General features: G+C 41.0%; 1 protein-coding gene across 1 annotated transcript in view; it reads right to left on the reverse strand.

The window, feature by feature from the left end:
- Nucleotides 1–468: 468 nt before the first annotated feature.
- The window catches only part of KCTD20 (potassium channel tetramerization domain containing 20), a 30,736-nt gene continuing 5,456 nt past the window's right edge, over nt 469–25,748 (reverse strand). Inside the window, exons 2-10 of the mRNA XM_037063304.1 lie at nt 17,375–17,428; nt 14,730–14,933; nt 11,580–11,850; nt 8,606–8,708; nt 8,132–8,252; nt 6,858–7,055; nt 5,340–5,450; nt 2,136–4,133; nt 469–1,949 (exon numbers count right to left, since the gene is read on the reverse strand). Of these exons, the coding sequence (XP_036919199.1) occupies nt 3,841–4,133; nt 5,340–5,450; nt 6,858–7,055; nt 8,132–8,252; nt 8,606–8,708; nt 11,580–11,850; nt 14,730–14,889 (1,257 nt within the window). The 5' untranslated portion in view covers nt 14,890–14,933; nt 17,375–17,428 and the 3' untranslated portion in view covers nt 469–1,949; nt 2,136–3,840. The remainder of the gene's footprint in view (nt 1,950–2,135; nt 4,134–5,339; nt 5,451–6,857; nt 7,056–8,131; nt 8,253–8,605; nt 8,709–11,579; nt 11,851–14,729; nt 14,934–17,374; nt 17,429–25,748) is intronic.

Consider the following 25,748-nt stretch of genomic DNA (forward strand, 5'->3'; position numbering starts at 1 on the left):
GAGCCGAGGGGCCTCAGCATACCAGACCCGAGTAGGGCACAATCGGATACCAAAGGATGAGAAAGTCTCTACAGTAGTGTCTCCAAGGGACCTGCCTGCGCTCTGCTCTACCTTCCCACCTGCTTTCATTGCTGCTGCACTTCTCACTTGCTATAAACCAAAACTGGGACATCGAAGTTTGAGTCCTCTTACCTTTCAAATGTACACTTCACTTTGTGGATCCTATTTAGTTGAGTTTGAGGGCTTAAGGGGTCTGGAATGCAAGTTACCCAGGAACTAGAGAAGGGAGACCACTAAGACTCTGGAAGCTGGAGGTACAAAGAAAATAGCAGGGCGGGAAACACAAAGGCAGAGGCAATACCCACCCACAGCCACAGGAGGAAAGGAGACTGCTCCGGGCAGGCCAGTGCTACTCCTTTCAGTCCCTTTTAAAATCTTCTAATTTTATTTTCTTCCAAACACACACAGACACAAATGGTAATATTTTATTATCAAAAAAAAAGCATCCCAAATACAGGATTTCGTAAACACTGGTAGGTGAACATGTGCAACTTTAAACACAGAGGCAAAACTAAAGGCATTTTGCCTTTAGGAGAAAACATTCTGCAGAGGTGGTCCCGCCCAGAGTTTGAACGTTGCTCCATCTCCCAAAGGCGTAGGGTTTGCGTTCTGAACTCAGCCCACTTTGACAATTTCAAACTGACGGCAAGAAGTGGCACTGAATAGAGTACTCAAACCCCTCCTTAGCTTTCTACTTTCACACAATAAAAAAGGCTCCATATCACACTTTTGACAGTGTGATTTAAAGCCTGTGTTCCGATTGTTTTTATTTACACAAAAGGACCTGTTGGAACACTATCTGCAAATATATCCATCCTTCCTGGGCTTATTTCATAGTATTTTTGTAGACCTATATACATTAGATATCACACTGTTCTCTTGGACTTTAGTTTAAAATACTATTGGCTACTGCATATTGTGTGCAGTAAATCCAGCTACTCTCTAGCTTCTTCACCTTTTGTTGTCATTCATTCTTCCTCAATGCCTTTCCACCACTTCGGAGAAATCGTTGATGTCACCAGACTTATTTTAACACTGTCTCCTTATCCACTACTCTTAGCCTCAATGGCAAATGGTTCCTGCTCATATGGGTATGATGCAGACAGCCCTGGATCTGAAAGATCAAATTCAGGTTCATCTTGGCTTGCTGAGATACCTCCGAGTAAAACAGCCTGCCTAAAACCATTTCCTTATGAAAATGTTTCTGTATAAACTGCCTGGCTTAATTATTTAGGCACTTAGAAATAACACCAAACCTGAGTCCTACCTTTTTGGTCAGAAACACTTCTTGCCCAGGGGGCCAGTACCTGACCATGGGAACAGAGCAGCTATGACTGAGGGGAGCCACAGATCACAGTGCTGCCGAGCTCCAGGCTGGGAGGCCGTGGGTGCAGGAAAAACCTCCCTCTCCAGTAGAAGCGGCCCGAGGGCCCAGCTTTTCCCCGTCACCATCACCTGGTGACACTGGCGGATTTACCTCCAGAGTTTCCATGGGGTTGGGGCCAAAGCACGTTAACCCAATATGGGGAAGAAAGATCTAGTTCTTGAAAGCCTGAGTGAGTGTGTCATTTACACAGAAAAAAGTGTTAAGTACATGCCATACTTTCATACCTGGCTTTCTACCTAAGCAAGGACTAAATCAGTATAGCTGCAGCAGGGTGACACTAAGTGTTAATGATATGTTAGTTGCTGAACAGAAGTTACACACAACAGACTACACAAACGGACTGCAAATTTCCTTTGCGATGACAAGGAAGTCAACTGAAAAGCGTAAAGGAAGCACCATTAAACAATACTGGGCTAGTCAACTACCAGAGGGCATGAACGTTTACTGCTAAGGTCACAGCCACCCTGCCACCAAATATGAGCCAAGTTTCACAGAAATAAAACTACCCTCAGGCACGGGCCTGGGAACCAAACAATCGTGGTTCGATTCCCAGTCAGGGCACATGCCTGGGTTGCAGCCCAGTTCCCAGCAGGGGGTACATAAGAGGCAACCATACACTGGTATTTCTATCCCTCTCTTCTTCCCTTCCCCTCTAAGGATAAATAAATAAAATATTAAACAAACAAACCTACCCTCGGGCGACAAAACAACTCTAACCCTAAGCCCTGGCCTTCAGCCTTACAAAGGGACACCAGTGGTAATCAGGAGTCTGTAAAAGGGGGATGGTTCGGTTTAACCCCTTTTACTTTCCCCGAGTAAGGAGCAGAGTGTTGATTTCCACTGTGATGCTGACCGAATGTACACAGAACACACTTCTTAAGACATGCTTGTTCTTCAAGTCTGGAAAAGGCAGCTTTCGACACCCTTCTGACTTCACCTTTGGAGGACTGGGATGAACGCAGTCGTGAAAGAGGATCAACGACAGTATTGCGTGGGAGTGGAACTGAAGAAGACTGGTCTTGATCCTACCTTGAAGAACTTAAGGGAATTGTGTGCCTCTGTCATCTATGAGCAGCACATTCTCCGGGTAGGGACTGGAGGCCCAGGCTGCACACAAAGTGGGAGATGCTCCCGCGGCCTGTTGGGCTCCAGCCACGGTGTCCTCGGGGCGGGGAAGGTGGCTTGGTGCGGGGAGTGGTCTGGGTTGTCGCACACTGTGCATTAACACGTAGCTGACAGAGCAAACAATTACTAGGTCTCACTTCCCTTCAACTCATCCTTCCTTCTGGGATGACATTAGTATGGTTTCTTATCCAGTGTGAGCAGTTGATAGGCTACTTAAAAAATTAAAAATATCCTGATACTGAAAAAAACTCCATACATATGAAAAGAATACACAAAGAAAAGCCCTGTACTGACACAAAGCCTGGGCAGGTGAGGCTTCCCCACCCAGCTTCATCCCAAATGCTCCCTCACTGGAGCTCTTACAAGTCTCCTGCTGAGAAACGGCCCTCTTGAGAAACTTTTGCCCACATCCCGAAAGCCTTTAAGTGCTAGCTAAAGCCTTAGAGGCCTCCCAGCCACACCACAGCAACATGCTGCTCCAGGGCGAAGACTGGACACTTAGAAATGTGTCTGCTTCACACCAGACTCCAAGCCGAGACCATTGGAGTGGCCTGACCTGGAGAGGTTCTTCTACTTGAGTTGTGAGTTTCCTTCAAAATTAGTAACTTATTTCGGCTCAAACACCACAAAGCTAAGGTTTCATAAATACTGTTATGCCATTACCCTTCCTGTCAGAATCTGTGTGGTTGGGATTGTTCACTGCATTAATGAAAAAGCAAAACTGAATTTAAGCGCCTAAGATTTTCCTTTTAGACATTTTGAATGAGAGCCTACTTCTTCCCTGACGCAGTTTGGGCACAGGTGCCACCAGGAACAGCATCTTCATTAACCCCTAATGAGTATGCCATTAGTGTCTGTTTAAAGACAGAGATTGTCTCCTTTTAAGTTTGGTCCCTTTGCTACTAAGTAATGTTCCTGGTATAAAGCAAAACACACAAAAGCCAAGAACAAAGCATAAAAGATGAGAACTGCTTTGCTGAATGAGGCAACAGGAGTCTTGACTTCTTTTCCCGCTTTTGCAGTTACACAGACTCAGTGAACAGCACCAGACCTAAATTTTCAAGTTACCAGGGCTGCTGCAAAGCTGGTAGCTGATAACCAGTGAGTGCTTTTTCATCCCCTGCCAGAGGTGCAAATAAACCGAAAGGGGTGCACATTAATTATGGCAGAAAGGAGGGGAGAAGCATATCTCTTACACATGGGGAGGACTGGCTTTGGGCAGCCCAGACGGAGAAAAACTTCGAAGAGGAGTGGACCCATAGCTGGCCCTAATCCTGAAAGTCATTTGAAGCCATCTGAGAAAGCGGGGCATTTAGCCGATCAAGTTCATCCACTTGGGGTGGATGATGCATTAGTATCTCCTGGTCCTCCAAGACATCCTCTCCAGCAGCCACCAGATTAGTGAGGGATTTACTTCGAACACACTGGAAATCCACATGGCGACTCTTTCCTTCTTCCTTTTCCCATGACATCTGGATAAAGGGGCGCTGCACATAATTATAGATTACTTCAGATCGACCACCAGGTCTTCTCTTAATTTTTTCTTTACAGGTAGGATAACCTGAAACAGAAGAAGGCCATTCTCATGACTTTAGCAAATGCTCACTCTGGCTTCTATCCTTCCCCCTTCCTCCCGGCATCAATTTCCTCCCAAACCCAACGATTATGCATGAAAACTACTAGGGAAGTGACCGGCCTCTGACTGTGTCCTCTCAGCCCCAGTCCCCTACATGCTGTCTTCCCTCCGGCTCAGCTAGTCGGCTGTATCCCTAGAAGGGAAGTAATGAAACTTCTATCCCTTCTGGTGGAAGGGAGAAAAGCCTCCTAGTAATTTCAGAAGCCTTAGTTGCTGGCAACAGTGCTGTAGAACAAAAATCCTGCTAGGGCACAGCTACTTCAGTCCTCCAATTCTACTGCGTGGCAGGCACACTATATGAGAACTAGTTAAGGGAATGTGGACTGCCTAAATTATCTGACAGGTTGTCACATGGCAGTGGGAGGAATCTTATTCAGAGTAGCTTCAGAGTCCAGACAGAAGCAGGAGGCGGTCACCTCTAAGATATGCAGCAGGATGCTCTGGGGTGCTGCTCTGGGAAACGGAGAGGTCCCTGTCACCTGGGTCTCCAGAGAGATGGGGAGTACACAGTGGAAAGAGGTTTACTAGATGATCTCAAAAATCTCTTCCAACTTTAAATTCCAACCTAAGACAGACCCAAGGAAGGTCTGATGGGTTCTGTGGGCAAGACTGAGGTGTAAAAGTAGCAAAACACAGAGTCAAAGACCCATGGAAGGGAGACCAGCACGGCTTCAGCACTGTCTGGGATTCAGTCTCTGAGACCTTTCCATGGAGTCCAGAGGTTGGGAGTCATTGTCAAGGTCATTTAAGGCAATTCTGTCAATACACCCAGGCATTTCTCAAAGGTATATAGTAGAATAAACTTAAATTTTCAGTCTCCAAGCTATAGCTTTCAGAAGGACCCCTCCAGATCTCAGAAAGATGTGCACCCAAGACTGCTGGCAACACAGCTCTCCCACTCTGTGAGCCCACGAGACCTGGTCCATTTACCCACCAGGGGAAATAAAGTGAAAAGGAAATGTAAGGGCAAACCAAAACAGAAATAAAGACCCTTCAGACTTGGGTAGAAAGGTAGTTTACATGTGTGTCCATTGTCTAGGAGCTCTGGAAGCTGGGTTTTAAGAACATAAGCTGGGCCACTGTTCCAACCTATTCCATAAGGTGCATACTGACCGACTGGGACATTTTTACCTTCAATTCCGATGCGAATGTTTTTTAGGCCCCGTTCCTTTAACACTGTTTTAGCAACATCCCGATTCTCAATATATTTGAAGAACCTGTAGAGCTTGGAGCTATAAAGAACTGGGTGGGGGGAGGGAGGAAGACGTGTGGTTAGTTATGGAGCAACAACTTCCGTAGAGGAACGAGATGAGCTAACAGAGTCAGACTAATGAGAGCTGTATTTCTTTCTGCCCTGAAGAAAAAAAAATCCAGATGGACCACAGATTCAATGTTAAAAATAAGTTAACCATAAGAAAGAAAACATACAAGATATTTTTATAATCTTGGGACAAGGAAGGCCTTTCTGGGCATGACATAAATCCTAGAAGCAATAAAAGCTGATACTCTTGACTGCCCAAAAATACTTTTCTACTCAGTCAAAACCACTATTAAAGCTAAAAAGACAAATAATCAGCTGGAAAAAATATTTGCAACTCATATTACAAAGGGCTAACTTCCTTAATATATAGAGAGAACAATGACAAATAGCTTCCACAAATTGCTAAGGGAAAGACTAACAATCCAATTTTCTAATGGGCAAAAAGCACAAATAGAGTTAACAAAAAAGGAAATTAAAATGGCTCTTAAAAATTAAGATGTTCAATCTCATTCATTAAATGAGAAATGCAAATTAAAACTCCAACGGCAAATATGAAAGTTTAGTAAAACACTATTTTGGCGAGGGTGCAGAAAACCTTCATGTTTTGTGAGTATAACGCGGCTCAACCTTCATGGAGGATAATGTGGCAACATCCATCAAAGTTATGAAAGTACAAAGCTTTTGACACAGGAATTCCACTTCTAGGAATATTATTCTATACAGATATGCTTGTCTGAAAAGACTGTTTAAAAGGATATTCACTGCAGCATCGTTTATAATTTATAGCTTAAATGTCCACCAACAGGGCTGGTTAAATCAATTACCGCACAACCATGCGATGAAATACCACAGTGCTATAAAGATGATCACAGAACCTTTTAATGTAAGAAATGGTGTATGACAGTCTGTAATAGTACTGTCACTTGAAAAAAAAGGAAAAACAGGTAAGAGCTTATGTATACACACTGAGGACATCTGGAAGAAGTGGGGAAACTGGGCAGATGAGGCAGGGGGGCGTGAACGAGACCTTTCAGTGTATATATCCCTTTGTATTTTTTGGATTCTGAATTATTACCAATTCAAAAGGATTTAAAACGAAAGGGATGGAGAGAAGGATGACACTACCATCTACTGTGCTGCCTCACAGCTGACCAGGGCCAGACAGCAGCTGGAGCTCGGAGAGGGAGCACCCACTACGCTGCGCTCCACGGCGCTGCGCTCCACGGCACGGCGGTCAGACCGCATGGCTGGACGGCACTGTCGCCCGGGCGAGTGTGCTCACCACTGGCTCACCAACAGGAACACTCATGGGGGTTCTAGGATCTAGCTGCTACACCGGGCAGCATGTTTCTTGCTGAAAACATCTACATTACACAAGTGGCTCCTACTTTGGGAATATTCCTCCCCCATGGGTGGGGGGTGGTCTTCATCCCAGTCCACAGAATCCTCATCCGTCAGCACAACGATGTGGCACTCTCGCTCCCCTTTCTTGGCACAGCCCACCATGATGGGCAGGATCAGATCTTCGAGGTAGTGATCAAACTGCTTGTGAGCCCCGTCATTCGACAGTTCATGCAGTAAAGCACCTGGGGGAGAAGTGCAGGTGAGCAACCTCTCTGCCCAGGTGTGTATGTTACTGGAGAGAAAAGGACTATGGGGTAATAGCTGTTATCACTGATAAGGCCCAGAGAAGTGACCCACTGACAGCCCGAGATTGTTTTCCTGCTCCAGGGTGATAACTAAGATGATTTTGTTAGGTATGCTTCACATTCTACCACGCTTCCACTCTCTCATGTTGAAAATCCCTGAGCACTCTGATCAGAGGTTTTGTTGAACACAGTGTCATACCATAAACATTAATTCTCTAAGAAAAAGAACCATCATTCGGGGATGATTCTTTGTAGTACCTCTTCTGAAGATGCTCTGGATCTCAATTTCATGGAGTTAGAATATCAGAGAAGAGGAATAATTTGAGGTTTGGTGATACCAAGGGACTTGCTCTAAGTATATACTAGACTGGTAAAGAAACCACAAGTCCAGAGAACTTTATGGAATCTGCAGGGAAATGTATCATGAACTTCAAGGAATTTCAGGAAGCCTAGATAATGATAAGATCATGGAATCTGTAGTCAGTAAGAATTAAATTAAATAAAAAAAATTAAAAAAAAAAAGAATCTGTAGTCAGACAATTGGCTCTAATTTCAGCTTTTAATGCTTAGAGCCTTGAACAAGCTAATTTCTCAGTCTCATTTGTTAAATGGGTTATCATCCATCTTTTATGGTTATTTTAAGACAGCAAGTTCACATCCGTAAAGCACTTAGTAAACACTAAGTTAGTAATAATGGTAAAAATAATTGTATGAACCCAGCCGATTTATGCTGTTTGACTTTATTTGTGAGACTCCCCACATATCAGACAATCAGTACCCTTATTTGCTACAAGGTTGAAACACTAAGGTCCCAAGAGGGGAAGGAATTAACTTGGTGACTCATGGTCAAGCCAGATTTAGAACCCACTGCCTATTCTTTTTTTTGCTCCACTTCCTCTCAGTGCTTTGCTGCAAGAGAGGGAGCAGGACAGTATCACGTCTCTGACTCTGTGATGATTTACAACCCAAGCTTCAATTCCAGGCAAACTAAGTTTAGCTGCTCCTGTACTTACTCAGATCTTGACATCGGATAGTGTTGAAGTCAAAGTTAATGCAGAGATAATCACATGTATCTCTTAGGTCTGGGATAGAGATGCCATCAGGACAATTGATGATACCGGTTTTGTAATAATCCTGTAAACAGATCAGGAAGAAGAAATACAGGTAACGAACAAGATGAAGAATGATCTCTTCAACACCCTATCCTTTGCTGGTTCTCTTAAAGTGATGGGCTATTAGCACTATCACCAAGGTGGCTGATTCACTTAACGGCAAAGTGATTCCTGGCTGTCCTGACATATTTAATCAGAACTTGGTACCTATTGAGCTCATACAGAAAGACTTAAGTTACAGGAATGAAAAATAAAGTGGAAAAGTCAGTAACTGGAAACTAGAGACCCTGAAATCAGGAACACAGGCTGGAGGGAAGCCCTCTCTGGGCTTCTGATCATGTGGGCGGAGGACATAATAAAAAGGCTCCTGCGTACCAGCACCGTTCGAAAGACAGTCGCGCTGATTCCTTCAGCAATCTCATACTCCCCCTTCTCGTTGGGCCGTGTGAAGTTGTACTCTCTTCCTGGTCCAAACATCCTGAAAGACACCAGGCAACAACGTGACCTGCTCCAGCAGGATTCTTCAGAAGTAGGACTTCTTTCTTCCCTTCATTCTGGGGAGACTGCATTTCACTCTCTCCTAGCATGAGTGAACAGAGCACTGGGACCCAGCCCCCACGATGTACTCAAGGGTTAGGAAACGCCCTTCAGACTGGAAAAGGCAGCAACTGCTTTCAGCATTTCTGTGCAAGGAGGCATGATGCCAGAAGTCCTCAAGGTTCAACTGTCGTGAGGTTCTGTGACAGCAAATGAAGTAAAACAGTATCTGCAGAGCCAGCCCTTGGAAAATGTCTGCAGTGTATGAGGTGCCTCTCTGGCCCTCCCCTTGGACCAGGAATCTGACTGCACAGACCCAGCAGCTCAGGGAGACAGTGTCTCAGGCAGTCCTGGCCTTTCCCATTCCTTTCCCTCCTCTACTGACATTGACTGATCTGGTATGCAGTCCTCAATATTCCTGAGTTTTTCTTTTTAACAACTAATCCAATAGATGAATCTGTATTAGTAGGTACAGATGTTAATGTTTTTTCTTTCCTGGTATGTTTTAATGATGAAGCTCCTGGCGGGGGGGTCGCTTCTTCAATCCAAGGAGTAACTCTTAACTATGGGAATGTCAGGTCAAGTAGAAAAGGAGGGTAGGTGTTATCAGGCTTATCAGCAGTTTGACATACTTCAGAGAGGAGGCCTGTTCTGGGCACGAACTCAGACGTCATGAGGACACAAGGCAGTCTGCCTTTTCTTACTCACCTTCTGCCCTTCGCCCTCCCGTCTCTCCAGTCCCCTCCAGTAAAACTGGCTCGTGACTGTTATGACCCCTGCTGCGTTTCTGTGCACGAGCTGTGGAGGGGGAAGCCAGCACCAAGGACAGGGGGGATGGGTGTGATCTATAGTCTGGTTTGAGTTCCCAGTGGGGGCTCATTGCCACTTCCTACCCTAACCTGCTGGGAAGCCCTGTTGCTCAACTGTTCAAAACCGTCAGTTTCCACTCTGAATTGGCTGCTTGTCAAAGGTCTGAAGAAGACTCCATATCACATGCTTTCCAAATCATTAGACCATACGCAGGAAATCCATCCTGATAAAAGCTGTCTGCAAAGAATGCTGACATTTTCTTGGAACCTTCTGGTTGTAGTCTAGCCGAGACAGTTATGAACCAAATAGTGAACAATATGCCATAAATACAACCCGCCCGCCCTGCCCCCATCAGCAGCAGAGCATAAACTCGGAGACAGTTCTCTGGTAGGGCGGAGATCTGCACTAACCCATTCTCAACTTCTTTCTCAGTCTGTCCCCTCTGACCGTGGTCCACATCTGTAAGCTCACTGGCTGGGCTTGTGAATACTGTATGTACCTACAGGACACAACAGACCCGAGTAACTCAGAATTTGTGATCTCGGCCAACTCAGCTAACGAACCATTTAGGTAAAGACATCAGACTATCGTCTTGGAACAACCCATTTCTAGATTCACAGAATGACTGTCACCTGAGAATCTATTACCTAGAAAATGCTTGCCTTCTTCTCTTCATCCTACTTTCAGAGGAAACCTACTGCAAACAGCCGGCCTGCCCTGAGGAACTTTCAGGGGGCAGGGAGAGGGGAACTGGAGGCTGGGTAATTAGCAGTGGTAACACCAAGATTCAGTACAGTTAGTCAAGTCTGATAAAATATAGGACCAATTTTGAAAATGTTTTAATGTTGTAGTTTAATGTTAATTGAGATGTTTGAGAAATATACAAGTTTGGTTTTGATTAAAATGGTTCATTATGACTTTGAATGTGTATGTTCAAGTAAACATGTATTTGAATAGCTACATCCCATTTAGCCTAAAATCAGGAAATTAGTGCAGTCCACTCTGATTTCTAATTCATTTCGAATTAGTTCAACATCCTGAGTGAAGTTAGAGCTTTAAATAACATCTTCTTCTAAGTAGATGAAAATCCTCAAAAGCCAAATGTGTGTGTGTGTATATACACACACATTTTACACTCTTACCCCATTTGCTCTTCCCCATGTTACAGTCTATGGCCTCATAACCCCCAGCCCACACACCCCTAGAGGACTTCTGGCCAGTGCTCCTCCTAAGCAGTCAGTCTCCTTCCATTTTCTAAGTTCTAACCCTGAAAAGCTGGGGCAAGAGATGGTGAGAGGAGGGTAACACTACAGTCCGAATTAAACACGAAGAACAGAAAGAGCAACCAGGAAACAACCAAACAGCCAGATACAGGGACTCTGTTTCAGAAAACAAACAGTGATGGAGGCTCAGGAAAAGGACAGTGCGACATCTGCCTCCAAGCACAGCCCACAGATAGATGGCAGGCAAAAGAACGCGCTTCAGTGAAATGGCTGTGGTGTTGTGTCGTGTGAAAAACCTAATTCTCTTTTCTTTATTAAAAGGCAACAGACGCTCTCCACCCCTACCAAAAAAACAGAAAGACTATGATTTACAGATCGCACCTTACTCCAGTGTCTTTGACTTGTGGAACTTGGAAAACATTGCTTTTGTGAGGTTATGCAAATTGTGAATAGAAGAAATTAAGTGTGTGACTTGTTTTAGAGTGAGTTTACAGAGGACTAGGGAATGAGATTTAGCAGATTATTTTACATAGTTCTAACTGATTGTACTCCCTTTTGTTCACTATATTGGCTTTATAAATAAAATAAGTACTCAACCCCCACCTCCAATCACCAACACATGTAAGTTTTACCAGCTTCCACTTCCTGTCTCACCAAGTAGGAAGGCAGAAAAATCAGCAATGTAGTGCCTTTTATTTTCATATCTATAGCAAGATAAACAGTAGATATTCTATTCCTAGAGAACGGAGTGCATTTGGAAGGAAATGATCATCAGTTACCTTCCCAACATGGTATCCGGATGAGCAGTGAATATTTGTGGATTCACCACAAAACGTGTGCCATCTACCAGAAGCGTCACTTTCTCTGGCGCCAGGGAATGAATGTTACCGCCAAAGCCCACAGGGCTGTTTCCAAATCGTTCTGGAGTAAAGGGCTCATGGTTCCGCTTATGTCCACCTTGGAAGCAAGAGCCCTTGACGTCTTCGGGAAGTGGCATTACGTGAGGGAACTGCAGATTTGCCAGCTGAGAGGCATAGTCCGGTGAAAGGTCTAAAAGATCATACAAACAAACCAAGTAACTTGACAGAAAAAGCTTTGGGGAAAAAATAAACCCAGTGTTCTTTAAAAAAAAAAAGATAAATAAAAAATTAAATCCCCCCAAGATTTTTGAGGTCAACAGGCAAAAACTCCTTCCTAGAGAACATAAAGAAAAAATACAGCCGGGGCTTATGTTGGCCCCCCTAGCTCTTTTCTGTGTGTGTGTGTGTGTGTGTGTGTGTGTGTGTGTGTATGTGTGGCGGGGGAGGAGGACGGGATAAAGTAATACCCACATTTTAAAATAAAAGTGATTAAAAACTTTAAAAGTAAACTTCTACATGGTTTAAAAAAATTAAACTAGAAAAAAAACTTTCTGTGGAAAACCAGTAACCCCCTGCCACACCATGACCACCCTCGGCTTATTCCACAGAGGTAATTACTTTCTACTTCTGTTTTTACTTCCCCCTCTAATACTCTTATATTTCCTGTGTTTTAAGGAACCTGTTACCTCTGTGTGCCTAAACTGTTTATTTTCCACATTCTTCAAGAATGTTTCCAAATTTTATTTTCCAAATATAATGATAGACTCTAATTGTCTGATGTATCACTTTTCCTAAAGAAATCACAGAAAAATGCATTTGCACTATCACAGGAGAATCCTAACATCATCAACACCGCTTTTTGAACAGGCAGACCTTACTATCAGCAGCAAAATTACAGTGCAAATAGCCTTGGATTAGGATTCACGCTTGGAATCTCAGTTTTTCTATCACCAAAGAGCCATTTTCTTTATGTAATTTATTTTCCCAAACCAGTTTCATCCTGTGTAAAATGAGAACAATGTTCATGGCAGCTACCTCGCAGGATTGACTATCAACTGAAAGTACGCGAGGGCACTTAAAAACGTGCGATACCACGTCATGCAAAAGAGGCTTAAAAGGGAATGAATGAAATGTGATGTGCACAGAAGACAAGCAGGAGCAACTATGTACTAAAGGGCTACCAGAGGATGCTCTTAAATATGCAGTTTTCCTAATATATTTTAATGTTAAGAAATATTTTTTAATGAAAAATTTCAACATATCGAAGCACAGGCTTACTACAATATGTATATGCTACTACCTAGATTTGGCAAGTTCAGTTAACATTTTTCTCCATCTTCAAGACCTTTTTTGAAAGAAATAAAATGTAGATACAACTGAATGTCTCACTTCCATCCTTCCTATATTTTAAATTTCTATACAATATTTAATGAACATGATTACTGCCCATTTTCAGGCATTTAGATTACCAAATAAACTGTTAGCTAGAGTACACCCAATTTTCTCCCACTTGTTTCTAGAGAAAAGGGAAAATCTATTTAGGGTCACATCCTACAGCTTCTGTAGGATTTACATTTTTACTGCGGCCCTCATTTTGCCACACAAGCTACAGACAAGCCAGTAGCAAGACACACCGTCATCACCAACAGGCCTTCACTGGCAGTGCCGTTTCGAAATGAAAGTGGGTGTCAAAGTCACTAACTCAGTTCTCTGAAAAGCTTGATTTGCCCCCCAGCAGTGAAGCAATTAAACTAGGTAAATTCGTGAAGGATTCCTCAGGTTCCACACTTTAATGGGTGAGCAGGAAAAGGGACTCATTGCACAAATTCTCCCCAATGGTACACACTAGGGTGGCAGTCACTCTGTCAGTAGAGTCTAACCAGAAAGACACAAGTCCAAATTCCAGTCCCTACATCTTGACAGTATGAACCTGAGCAAATCACCTAAGCTTTTTTTTTTTTAAATTAAGATGTTATTTATCTTTAGAGGGGAAGGGAAAGAGAGAAGGAGAGAAACATCAATGTATGGTTGCCACTCGTGCGTCCCCTGCTGGGAACTGGCCTGCCACCCAGGCATGTGCCCTGACTGGGAACTGAACCGTGATCAGGCCCGTGCTCAATCCACTGAGCTACCCCAGCCAGGGCTTCACCTAAGCTTTTAAAGCCTCTGATTCCTTACTTTTACAAGGAGGACTAATCTAAGCAGGGATTTGCAAACTTTCTATAAAGGGCCAGGAAGTCACGAGTCTGGGCTTTGTGGGTCATCATCTCTGCCCCTACAGCAGGAAGGCAGCCACAGACAGTATGTAAACAAATGGGAATGATGTCTGTATTTCACAATTTTATTTACAAAAATAGGCAGCAGTCCAGTCCACAGTTTGCAACCCTTGATCTAAAGATGTACTTAAAATTCCTAGCACAGTGCATGCTCAGTAAGTGTATTGTTTTTATTATAAGTTAAAAAGAACCTAACAGTTTATTAAGAGCTTTCACATAATCTTCCATCCTTGTGAGGTAAGAATATTCATATCCCTGTTTCCAGCCCTGGCCAGCATGGCTCAGTTGGCTGGAGTGTCATTTCATACACCAGAAGGTTCAGAGTTTGATTCCTGGTCAGGGCACATACCTGGGTTGCAGGCTTGATCCCTGGCTGGGGTGCGTGTGAGAGGCAGCCAAGCCATGTTTCTCTCTCACATCAATGTTTCTTTCACTCTCTCCAAAATCAATAAACATGTATTTTTTAAATTAATTTAAAAATCTGTTTTCTAAATTAAAAAAGCAGGGCTCAGAAAGATTAAGGAGCTCACTCGCAGTTATAGCTGATGGGTAGCAGAGCTATAACTTCAATCTGTCTTCTGCCTGCAAACCCATGACTATTTTTCTTACACCATTATCGCCAAGTAAATGTGACTGATTTTCTGTGATGGTTTAACTTTATATAATTGTGATATGTAAGTTAAGCCAATTAACTGAAATATTTTATTTAGAACATTTATGTCTTCTGGGCAGAGGAAGTGCTGATGTATCAGAAAGCCCTCCCTCCAAACTCAGTAAGATCCAATCACCATACCATCACTCCTGGGACCTACAGGGTAGGTAAGGTTTTGAAGACTAGAAGTAGTCAAGCTACTTGTTTCTTTTTCTTGGGCTGCAGCTGAGGTTTCATCCATTAGGCAGCTGGCCTCCTGCCGTAATAACCTGTCGCTCTCACTGCCACGGTGAACATTCATCCTTGTACTCTATGCTGAACTGTCCACTCGACCAGGAAAAAATCCTGCAAGACAGGAATATACATGATTTAGAACACTTTCAAAACAGGTTTCCAAGGGCTTCCATGGCACGAAGCCAAACTAGAGAACTGACAGCTCTATGCCTCTCATTCTTGTTCTGAGAAGAAATGACATCTTAAACATTTCTGTGATTTTATATTGAGAAAAACTGGCTTATTTAAATGGTCTGTTGATAAACCTGTTACTAAAGAATAATTTCAAGCTTTATCCGTAAACAGACATTGAATGCACTAACTTTAGCCACATTCATGATAAATTCTACATATTTAATGGTGATGCAGTAATTTGGTGGTGTTTATACTACAGAGACACAGGATAGGAAGAGTACAATTGGTCACTTAAAGAAAACCTCCCCACACATTTTAAAAATGGAGACACACACACGTTCCTGGCAACAATGAAACACTAGAAACTGTCAAACAGTCACAATAATGCTATTATGAGAGCTGAAACTAGAAGTCACCTGCACTAAAAAAAGCAAAATGTAGCCCTGGCTAGTGTGGCTCAGTGAACCGAGTGCCCGCCTTTGAATCAAAGAGTTGCAGGTTCAATTCCCAGTCAGGGCACATGCCTGTGCTGCAGTCCAGGTTCCGAGGAGGGGGCGCACAAGAGGCAACCACACTCTGATGTTTCTCTTCCTCTCTCCTTCCCTTCTCCTGTCTAAAAATAAATAAAAATTTAAAAAACAAAACAAAAACCAAGTTCAAACTTCTCTTCGTTGCTCTCCAAAGACCTCTTAGACAAAAATATAATAAACTTGAATAAGCCTATCTCTTGAAAATTTGCAGTCTATAAGACCAGCAATTTTCAACTGGTGTGCCACAAAAATTTTAAAACATGCAATAACTATTTAGTCAGGGGCACTGACCTCTTTTCCCATAGTCAGGGTGTCAAACTCATTTTCACCAGGGGCCACATCAGCCTTGCAGTTGCCTTCAAAGGGCCAAATGTAATTCTAGGACTGTATAAATTTAACTACTCCTTAACTAGTGGCAAGGAGCTCAGTGCTGTCGCCAGGTAGAAACAAGGTGTCAGGCCAGATAAAACAAGGTAAAGGGCCGGATTCGGCCTGTGGGTCTTGTGTTTGCCACCTGAGGCTTGGACTGTCAAATAAAAAATACCACAACAGCCAACACAACAATAGCTATCTGATGTGAATGAATCAAAATTATATCATTTTTTTCTTAAGCAGAAAAAATGTATTTTTTTGGTGTGCCACAATATTTTAGTGATTAGTTTATGTGTGCCCTGAGATGAAAAAGGTTGAAAATCACTGGCCTAGACTGCTTGTATATATTACTTCATTTATTCCTTATAATGCATGAAAAAGGTTTCATTACAGTGGATTAGAATGAAAATGCTTTCTTTCTATTCTATAGTACCAAGGTTCAAAAGTCAGTTTAACTTGTATATAATCAATTAATAAATATAAAGATACCCTTGAAATTAGCAGAGTAGAGATCTCCAAAGAGAGAAAAGAAAGTAACTTGCTGTACATTAACAGGCATTTTATTTGTATCCAGTTAATTCTTAATACAAATAATACACAACTGTTTCCCTTCCTAAACAGGACTCTTTGATCATTATCCCCAAATCTCTTAGACTTCATCCTCCAGATATACTGTTAAAAGCATATAGCTGTTTTTAAAAACAGACAAACTATATTCTAAATGCACTTCCCATTCTGTAATATTTTTCTAAATTAATGTTCTTGAGATCCATCCATGATAGAAGATCAAGATCTAGTCCATCCCCTTTTAACCGCTATTTATGTAATACTGTATGAGTCTATTCCACCTACAAATATTTAAGTTGTCTTTACTTAATTACTACAAATTACACTTCAATAAACAAGATCAGAGTATACTGTGAAACTCAAGACAGGACCCAGTTTGCAAAGTTTTCCCAAATGAATTTGGTTGCAGAACTCCTTTTTTCAAGAAATTGTCTCAGGATTAATGCTTATTGGCACACACTTGAATAAATCACCTAATCAATCTAACATTTCCGTAAGTCCCCTATGAACAAATTCTTCTATAATCCTAGAACAACAGAACAAAACTCCCTTGACCTATGAAACCAAAAAGGTAAACAGACTGACACAAAATTCTTCAACGTACACCAGAGCAGCCAGTTTATTTATTTATTGTAAGATTTTATTGATTTATTTTTAGAGAGAGGGGAAGGAAGAGAGGGAGAGAAATATCAATGTATAGTTGCTTCTGGTGCACCCCCTATGGGTCCATAGCCCACACATGTGCCCTGACTGGGAATCGAACTGCTGACCCTTTGATTTGCAGGTGGGCGCCCAATCCACTGAGCCACGCCAGCCAGGGCCAGCCAGTTTAAATTTAAGAGTCATAGTCTATTCCCCTTCCAGGACAGATGTTTCATTCAATTTTGAATGTATATTTTCATTGCCTACCATGGTTCAACTCTGTAACCATCCCCCACATGAATCTTGGTCCTCAGAACAGATCTAAGAAAAAAAAAAGAAAAGAAATAAGCAAAGTACTCTAACAACGACCTCTATTGCTACAAAACTATTTTTGGCTGACAGTCCTAAAAGTCACAGTAATGTATAGTCACAAACAGCAAAGGATCATGACATCCCTGGCACACTTAGCAGTAACTGAAGAGTCTGCTTCAGAAAACAGCTAGGAGTTAGAAACATACCAATGAAACGCACACTGTATAGCTATGAGGCAAAGAAACTTAACATCCAGCAAGCCCCCTCAAACTTCACTTCCATACCTCATGTAAAAGCATTTTTATACCCTTGGAAGAGCTAAATAACAAATATTTTTATTATTTATTTCACAGGTCTCCTATGAAGGCCCATATTTTGTTAAGTCTTGATTTTGTTGACCTGGAACAGCAAAACATTTAGAATCATAATCTCCCTACCTTGGAGTTTACATACAATCTTTGACAGTGGAATTGTCTCTACATATTTCTTGCACCTCAATAAGGACACACTGGTTTTTCTCTCTAGAACACAGTCATCTCGAGTATTAATCCAAAATAATCTCTAGATAACGTATGTATTTTCTTTTTACTTGCAATTTCCTCTAATTACTTCTGAAGAAAATAAGATAATTAAACAGATCATGGTTCCTTTAAGTTCAATATCTTGCCACTGAACTATTCAGATTTTTAAAATCCCGATGGAATAGGGCTGGGGACAATCAAATTTAACATGGATGCATTTCAAAAGCATTACGCTTTCAGACTGTTAACGGAACAGGGTCTGATCTTTTACTTCAGGGCAATGTCTCTTTTCTGTAAGAACTGGGTGGTGATGTATGTGGTAGAATGCCCTAGAATTTGGCAAATAAATTATCTACCCCTCATCTATACTTCATAATTAAATTCAGAAAGTACTTACATTTTTGCTAAACCCTCATTTCAGGCACAAATCCTAGTCCTTTCAGTCTGTTCTTATGTGAAACAACTCCTTTTCTTTAACTACTGTAATTGCTTATCATTGACTTTGGCCTAGTTCCATTACACATAGTAATGAGAACCCTGCTAATGTTGTCTATAGAGGTGAACAGATTCCGTTTTGCTTCACCATGTTCTCTGGTGATACCCAGGATTTCTGGTCAAAAGAAGGAAGAGGAAGAGACAACAGAGGTAACAGAATCTAAAATGTCTGCATGATCACCTTCCAGGATACTACTAACTGATAGTTAAGAGGCTGTCATCTTTAAAATGTACTATGGGAGCATGTGAATGTGTATGTGTATATATGTGTGTGTGCTTATTTGTATTTATATCCTCATCCAAGGACATACTCATTGATTTTAGAGAGAGGGGAAGGGAGGGACAGAAAGAGAGAGAAAAACATCAATGGTTGCCTCCTATATGCACCCTGACTGGGGACCAAACTCAGAACTTAGGAATGTGCCCTGACCAAGAACTAAACCTTCAACCTATCTGTTTATGCAATAACACCCCAACCGAGTCACCCAGCTCTGTGTGTGTGTGCACCACTGATGTTTTTGTGTGACGTTTCTATTCACTCCATTTGCATGTGCAACCCTAAAGTTCCAATCTCAGAAGAAACTTTGTCTTCTAAGGCTTTCTGGTTTTCTGTTTCCAGATTATTTCTAAAAATATTAAGACCACACCAGTATTAAGCCCATATAAACTTTATTCTTAACATTTCTAAATCTTGGAGTTTCCTACCTAATATCCCCAAACCTGCAATAATTTAATTGTTTGAATCTGTAAAGAGAGTGACCCTTGTAAGTTATTTCTACTGGGCCCTCCCTCCCCAAGTTCTTGCTGTCTTCCTCAAAGAAGTCTGGCAGAGTGGTGAGACATAAATACTTCTTAGAGACTTCTTGCTACATTTCTTCCCAAAGTACGATCTTCCATTATGGCTCTATCTTTATAACCATGGCCCTGACAGGTTCCTAAGTGTCTCTGTGTCTTGGCTTGCTCACTTGTAAGAGAGGATAATAACCATTAACCACACAGGCTGATATAAGGATTAAATGAGGTTATACATTTATTCATCATGCTCAGTATGATGCCTGCACACCGCATGCAATAAATGTTGATTATTGTTATTATTCCTGAACTGTAGAGTCTACAAAGCTTTTACAAACTTAATCTTATTTGATAATGACACAACCCTGGAAAGATATTTTAATTATCCCCACTTTACTGTTGAAAAAAAATCAAGCTTTAGAAAGGTTAGCAACTTGCCCCAAATCACAACTCTAGCTATAAGGCATGCAGATCCCAAATAGTAGTATAAATATTCCAATTTATACTCCTTCCAGCAGCATGAAATGTCCATGCTAACAGTGTTTGGCCTTCTTATTTTTGCTTATCTGATATGTGAAATAGGATTTCATTCTAATGTAGTCATTTACTTTCAGCAATGCTTCCAAAATTTCATTTTTGACAGTCTTAAAAGTTTTGGGTGGGTAAGGGAAAAAACCCATGCTGGTTGGATACTGATCATAGCAGTGATTTATTCCTATCAAGTTTGTTAGGCCATGACTAGAATCACTGGGTGTTTCCCATGACTTGCTTACATCTCCCTGGTAGTCTGTGAGATAACAAGATAGCATGATAGGCCTTGGTCAGGTAGCTCAGTTAGTTAGATTTGTCCTGATACACCAAGGTTGTGGGTTCGATCCCATCAGCACACATATAAGCATCAACCAATGAAGGCATAATTTAGTGGAACAACAAATCAAATGTCTCCCTCCCCCCTCTCTAAAATTAATTAAAAAAATTAAAGTACAGGATGACAGGACCACCCACTAGACTGAAGCAAAGCAGGTTATGGCTTTGGCTTTGTTATTAACTCACCATGTCACCAAGAAAAACATCCTTTAAGCTTCAGTGTTTTAAGCCATAAAAATGGATGCATGTACCACTACTAAGCTGGACAATCCTTTCTCAAATTGGATGTATGGAAAAAATCAAACAGCATAAAGCACTATCTAAAGACAAGAGATAAATGTGGGTATCGGCATCTCCCTTGTACGACTACTCATCATTGACTCGACCCTTTCAGTTCATCATGCTCCTTTCACTCTGGAAGACACTTATGTTCTGTTGCACAGTTTTCAGCTCCCTTCAGCTCCCTTTCCCTGATATAGTGAGATCACATACTGTATTGCTTCTGGAATCCTCTGAATTATTATTTTTTGCCTCAGTTGCTTAACTTCTCATTTGTATCTGATCTTCTGTGGCTTTCCACTTTTACCTCAGAAAAAGGCCACATTCTTACTCTTCTCCTGACACGCTGTCCTATTTTTTTTAAGCTTTTACTGATGTAGAGTTTTCAAAAATGAAGACAAACAGTAATCCTGCACTTGGGTAAAATGTGTTCATTGTTCCTGGCAGAAAATACTAAAAAGACAAAAATCACCCATAAGTCCTCTTTCTGACTTTCCTAAGTATAAATACATAAATGTATTTTATTTTTTACAATTTGAATTCTGGTGAAATTCTGAAAATTATATTAAATTTTTACAATTTGAAATTCTGCTGTAAATACTATTTTGTATGCTCAGCATACAGCAAACATTGGTTGTATGTCAATAATCATAGTCTTACATCACTATTTTTAAATTCTCAACTTAAAAAAAGATTGTTTATTTATTTTTAGAGGGAGGAGAAAGAGAAAGAGAAACATCAAACAGCTGCCTCTTGAACACCCCCAACCGGAGACCAGGCTCACAACCCAGGCATGTGCCTAACTGGGAACTGAACTGACGGTCTTCTAGTTTGCAGGCGAGCGCTCAATCCACTGAGCTACACCAGCCAGGGCTTACATCATTTTTCAATGGTACATAATTTCCATTATATGGATGCACCAAATTTTACTCAACCCAGTACACAGACTTTTTTAAATTAACCTTTAACCTGTATATAGTTTATTTGGCATTTACATTAAGGTACAGATCTAACAAAATTCAAATGGCTAACCAACTATGCCTTAATAATATATTCTGAAGAGTCCACCCCCCCCACTAAATTTTATCAAGATGTCAATTTCATCAAGTACTAACATATAATATATGCTTGGTCTAGTTTTCAAACTCTGTTCTACTGATTTGTCTGTTTCTGTTCCAGTGGCATGTATTTAATATTTTAATTTAATATTTTGCCACTGTTTTTCTGTTACTTATCTAGAAGTTCTGAAATATTTTTAAGTTGTCAACAGACACGTTTTCTTCTAATCTTTAAAATTATGTCTTAAGTACTCATTTACACTTTTTCTTCTGCACTGAGTAACACCAACTTTATTAGTTTTAGAATGATTGTGGTAGTCTTCACTGCACATTAAATTTAATGAGGACAGCAACTGCACACATTCAGACTCCCTGTGCCAGTTTATGACCCAGAATGTAGCTCTGTTGTTCTCTCATGGAAGTAAAATTAGATGGAAGTAAAATTTTGCTTTACTTATTACTACCATAACTCAATCCACTGAAATATTAACAGAAATATGTGTGGATAATTGAAATTATTAGCACCAGAGCAATTTTAATGTTTACTGTTAAGAGACACTGTTTAATCAAAATTTTAATTCAAAAATTTACTGTAGCTATTTTAATCCGCAAATATATTATATACTTTGAAGATAGATTATATTATTTCTAGATTAATATTGCAGCTATACCAGAAGACATTTTTCTGTGTAGAAAAAAACTCATGGTACTGCATTTCTTGAATACTGGTCAAGGTTTCTACACATGCGTTCCTTACATAGTCTCCCTGTGAGCCTAAGCAATTGCATAATTAATCCCTAGTAGAGATCAATCCCCTTCCCCAATCCCTTTCTCTTTTATTTCTTTTTCTTTTCAAAGAACTGATGCTATAAAATATTTTCTATTTGCATTACTACTTCCTCACAAAGTCTCAAATGAAGGAAGGCTACTTTTAACCATCGGCTACCCTGCTCCCATATTCACCAGCAAGTGCTCTGGGACCAGATCACCTGGGTTGGTTCTTGATTCCACCACTTACTAGTTGTGTGAATCTGGGCGCATGACTAACTTCCCTGAGTCTCAATTTTCTCACTTGTAAATTAATAATAATAATAGTATCTATTTGGGAGAACTGTTTTAGAAGTTACAAATACTTCAGATAAAGCACTGTCTCTGGCATAGGGGAAACACTGAAAAAGTGTTAGCTGTTATTATATTAAATATCCAAAACTAGTTTCAAGCTTACAAAAATCATATTCAAAAACTTTATTTTAAAAAAATATCTGCTTGTTTCTCCTTTCTTGCATTAACACCTCGTCACCACATAATCCCTCATCCCAATTCTAATACCAAAATCCCTGTATTTACAATTTAGCTCTGGGTATCTGTATTTTTACAGAGAATAAGTACTGGATTCTGAATATATCCACTTGTGGCAGTAATAAAACAATTATAATACCACTCTTAACTCTTAAACATTTACAGATAACAAACATGTTATTTTTGTAAACCAAACCTGTACTTTTAGAACTACATTTTTATCAGTCAGGTTTTTAAAAAATCTCTCAAAACTACAGAGAAGTTTTTGGTAGTCTCTTTAGATTATCAACAAATTAGTCAACATACAGGGTGGGGCAAAAGTGGGCTATCAACCAATGAATATACGAATGGGTGAAGCAAGGAATCAATGTTTTTTCTCTCTCCCTCTCAAACTCAATAAATTTTTTAAAAGTAATATAAAAAAAGTAAAGGTATAATTTGGATACAAAAGATAGTTTTCCCAAGAAAGCATTATATTACCATCCACTGTAATTCTTCAGTTCACATTTTAGTATTTTTGAAATCAGGATGTCTTAAAATCATATATATATTTAATATGGTAGTGTTTCTTTTTCCTAAAAACCTGTTATTAGATTGATGTCTTAATGCCAAGTGCTTTAAAACTGGTTATGTGTGTGCGTGAGTGTGACTGTTTGCACTGCCTTTTTTTTTGAAATTTTTAAATATATTTTATTGATTATGCTATTAAAGTTGTTGTATTTCCCCCTTCATTCCCCTCCACCCTGCACATCTCCTCCCCTACCATTCCCCCCTTTAGTTTATGTCCACGTCTCAAGTTCTTTAGGTTCTTTATTTCTCATATTATTCTTGCCCTCCCCTGCATCTACTTTCTACCTACTGTCTATGATACTTTATTCTCTGTACCTTCTCCCCCCTTCTCCTCCCACTCCCCTGTTGCTAACCCTCCATGTGATCTCCATTTCTATGGTTCTGCTCCTGATCTGTCCTCTTAGTTTGCTTTTGTTTTAGGTGTGGTTGTTAATAACTGAGAGTTTGCTGTCCTTTCACTGTTCATATTTTTCATCTTCTTTTTCTTATATAAGTCCCTTTAACATTTCATATAATAAGGACTTGGTGATGATGAACTCCTTGAACTTGACCTTATCTGAGAAGTACTTTATCTGCCCTTTCATTCTAAATGAAAGCTTTGCTGGATAGAACAATCTTGGATGTAGGTCTTTGGATTTCATGACTTGGAATACTTCTTTCCAGCCCCTTCTTGCCTGTAAGGTCTCTTGAGACATCAGCTGACAGTCTGATGGGAACTCCTTTGTAGGTGACTGTCCCCTTATCTCTTGATGCTTCTAGGATTCTCTCCTTCATTTTCATCTTGGCTAATGTAATTATGATGTGCCTTGGTGTGTTCCTTCTTGGGTCCAACTTCTTTGGGACTCTCTGAGCTTCCTGGATTTCCTGGAAGTCTATTTCCTTTGCCAGATTGGGAAAGTTCTCCTTTATTATTTGTTCAAATAAGTTTTCCACTCATGGCTGTTTCTTTTCCCCTTCTGGTACCCCTATAATCCAGATGTTGGAACGTTTAAAGATGTCCTGAAGGTTCCTAAACCTCTCCTAATTTTTTTGAATTCTTGTTTCTTCATACTTTTCTGTTTTGTCATTTTTTCCTTCCTTCTGGTCCACTCCCTTGATCTGAGTCCCAGTTTCCTTTCCATCACTATTGGTTTCCTGTGTATTTCCCTTCATTTCAATTAGTTTAGCCTTCATTTATTCCTCTAATTTGTGACTAAAATCAACCAGTTCTGTGAGCATCCTGATCACCAGTGTTTTGAACTGTGCATCTGATAGGTTTGCTATTTCTTGGTCACTTAGAGTTATGGGCTCTGGGTCTTTGAGTTCTTCTTGAGCCATGTTTTGGTCTATTCCTGCCTGTTACATATGAGGGGCAGTGCCCTAGGTGTTCACCAGGGCCGAGCCACTCAGTCGCTGGATTGTGATGCTGTATGTGGGGGCGGGGTCAAAGAGGGGCAATGGGGGTCCCCTCTGCTGGTTCCCGCTGCTGGGGCCTGCGTGGTCTGTCTCACTGCTCACTCTGGTTTATCTGTGTGCGAATGCAGTCAGCCTGCCGCTTTGCACCCTCACTGGGTCCTCCCGCTGCTACCCTACACCTGGGATCCGCCAACGGCTGCCTGCGTGCCTGGGTCGGTCTGGCGGATCTTTTCTGCCTGACCCTGCTCTGCTGCTGGCTCCACCCGTTACTGGTCTGGCTGAAAGGTTCATTGTTGTTGGACTTCCGTATAGTTCAATTTTCTGTGTTTTGGTTGTATTTTTGTTATTAAAACTTTGTTGTCTTTAAACTTGGTTGTGCGAGGAGGCACAGTGTTTACACCTATGCCTCCATCTTGGCTGGAAGTCTCCCACTGACCTCACTTTTGCTAAGAATCCGTGAAAACCTTTGAAACCAATTGGAACTAGTCCTTGAACCATCTTCTGGTATGGTGATATGGACTGCCTCCAGAATTTTCCACATACAGCCTGAGGGTGTGGCTCAGAGGGATGGGCCTCATATGGCACGCTGAAAAGTTGGAGGCAACACCTCATAGCAATGTTTCTCTCCCTCCCTTCTCTCTCTAAAAATAAAATCTTTTTTTTTAAAAAGGAGTTTTCAACATGTACTGATCTATTCTCACTCTACACACACTTAGCTTTTTCCTGTAAAATGGCCTACTCTGTTGACTAATACATTTAAATTAATTGTACTGTCTTACACTGTTCCTTTTAAGATACTATTATTAGTAGTATATCCCTCGGCTATTTCCTGGAAGTTTGCTATTAAGTAATCTTTAACAGCATCTGTGTCTCTTCCTTGGTTTAGGTAATAGCAAGCACAACAGTGTCCTGGATGTTAGGGACCTCACCCCCGGAATTCTGTCATATATTGACTGGCTTTTTCTTAGGAATCATGATGTTATTAGAATGATCAAAACTAGCTGAACCCAATCAAAAGACAGAAGCACCCTATATGGAAATTATAGAATTCCA

This window comes from Sturnira hondurensis, unplaced genomic scaffold (genome assembly GCF_014824575.4).
Source record: "Sturnira hondurensis isolate 20B ecotype Veracruz unplaced genomic scaffold, ASM1482457v3 Scaffold0014430, whole genome shotgun sequence".
Lineage (NCBI taxonomy): Eukaryota > Metazoa > Chordata > Mammalia > Chiroptera > Phyllostomidae > Sturnira > Sturnira hondurensis.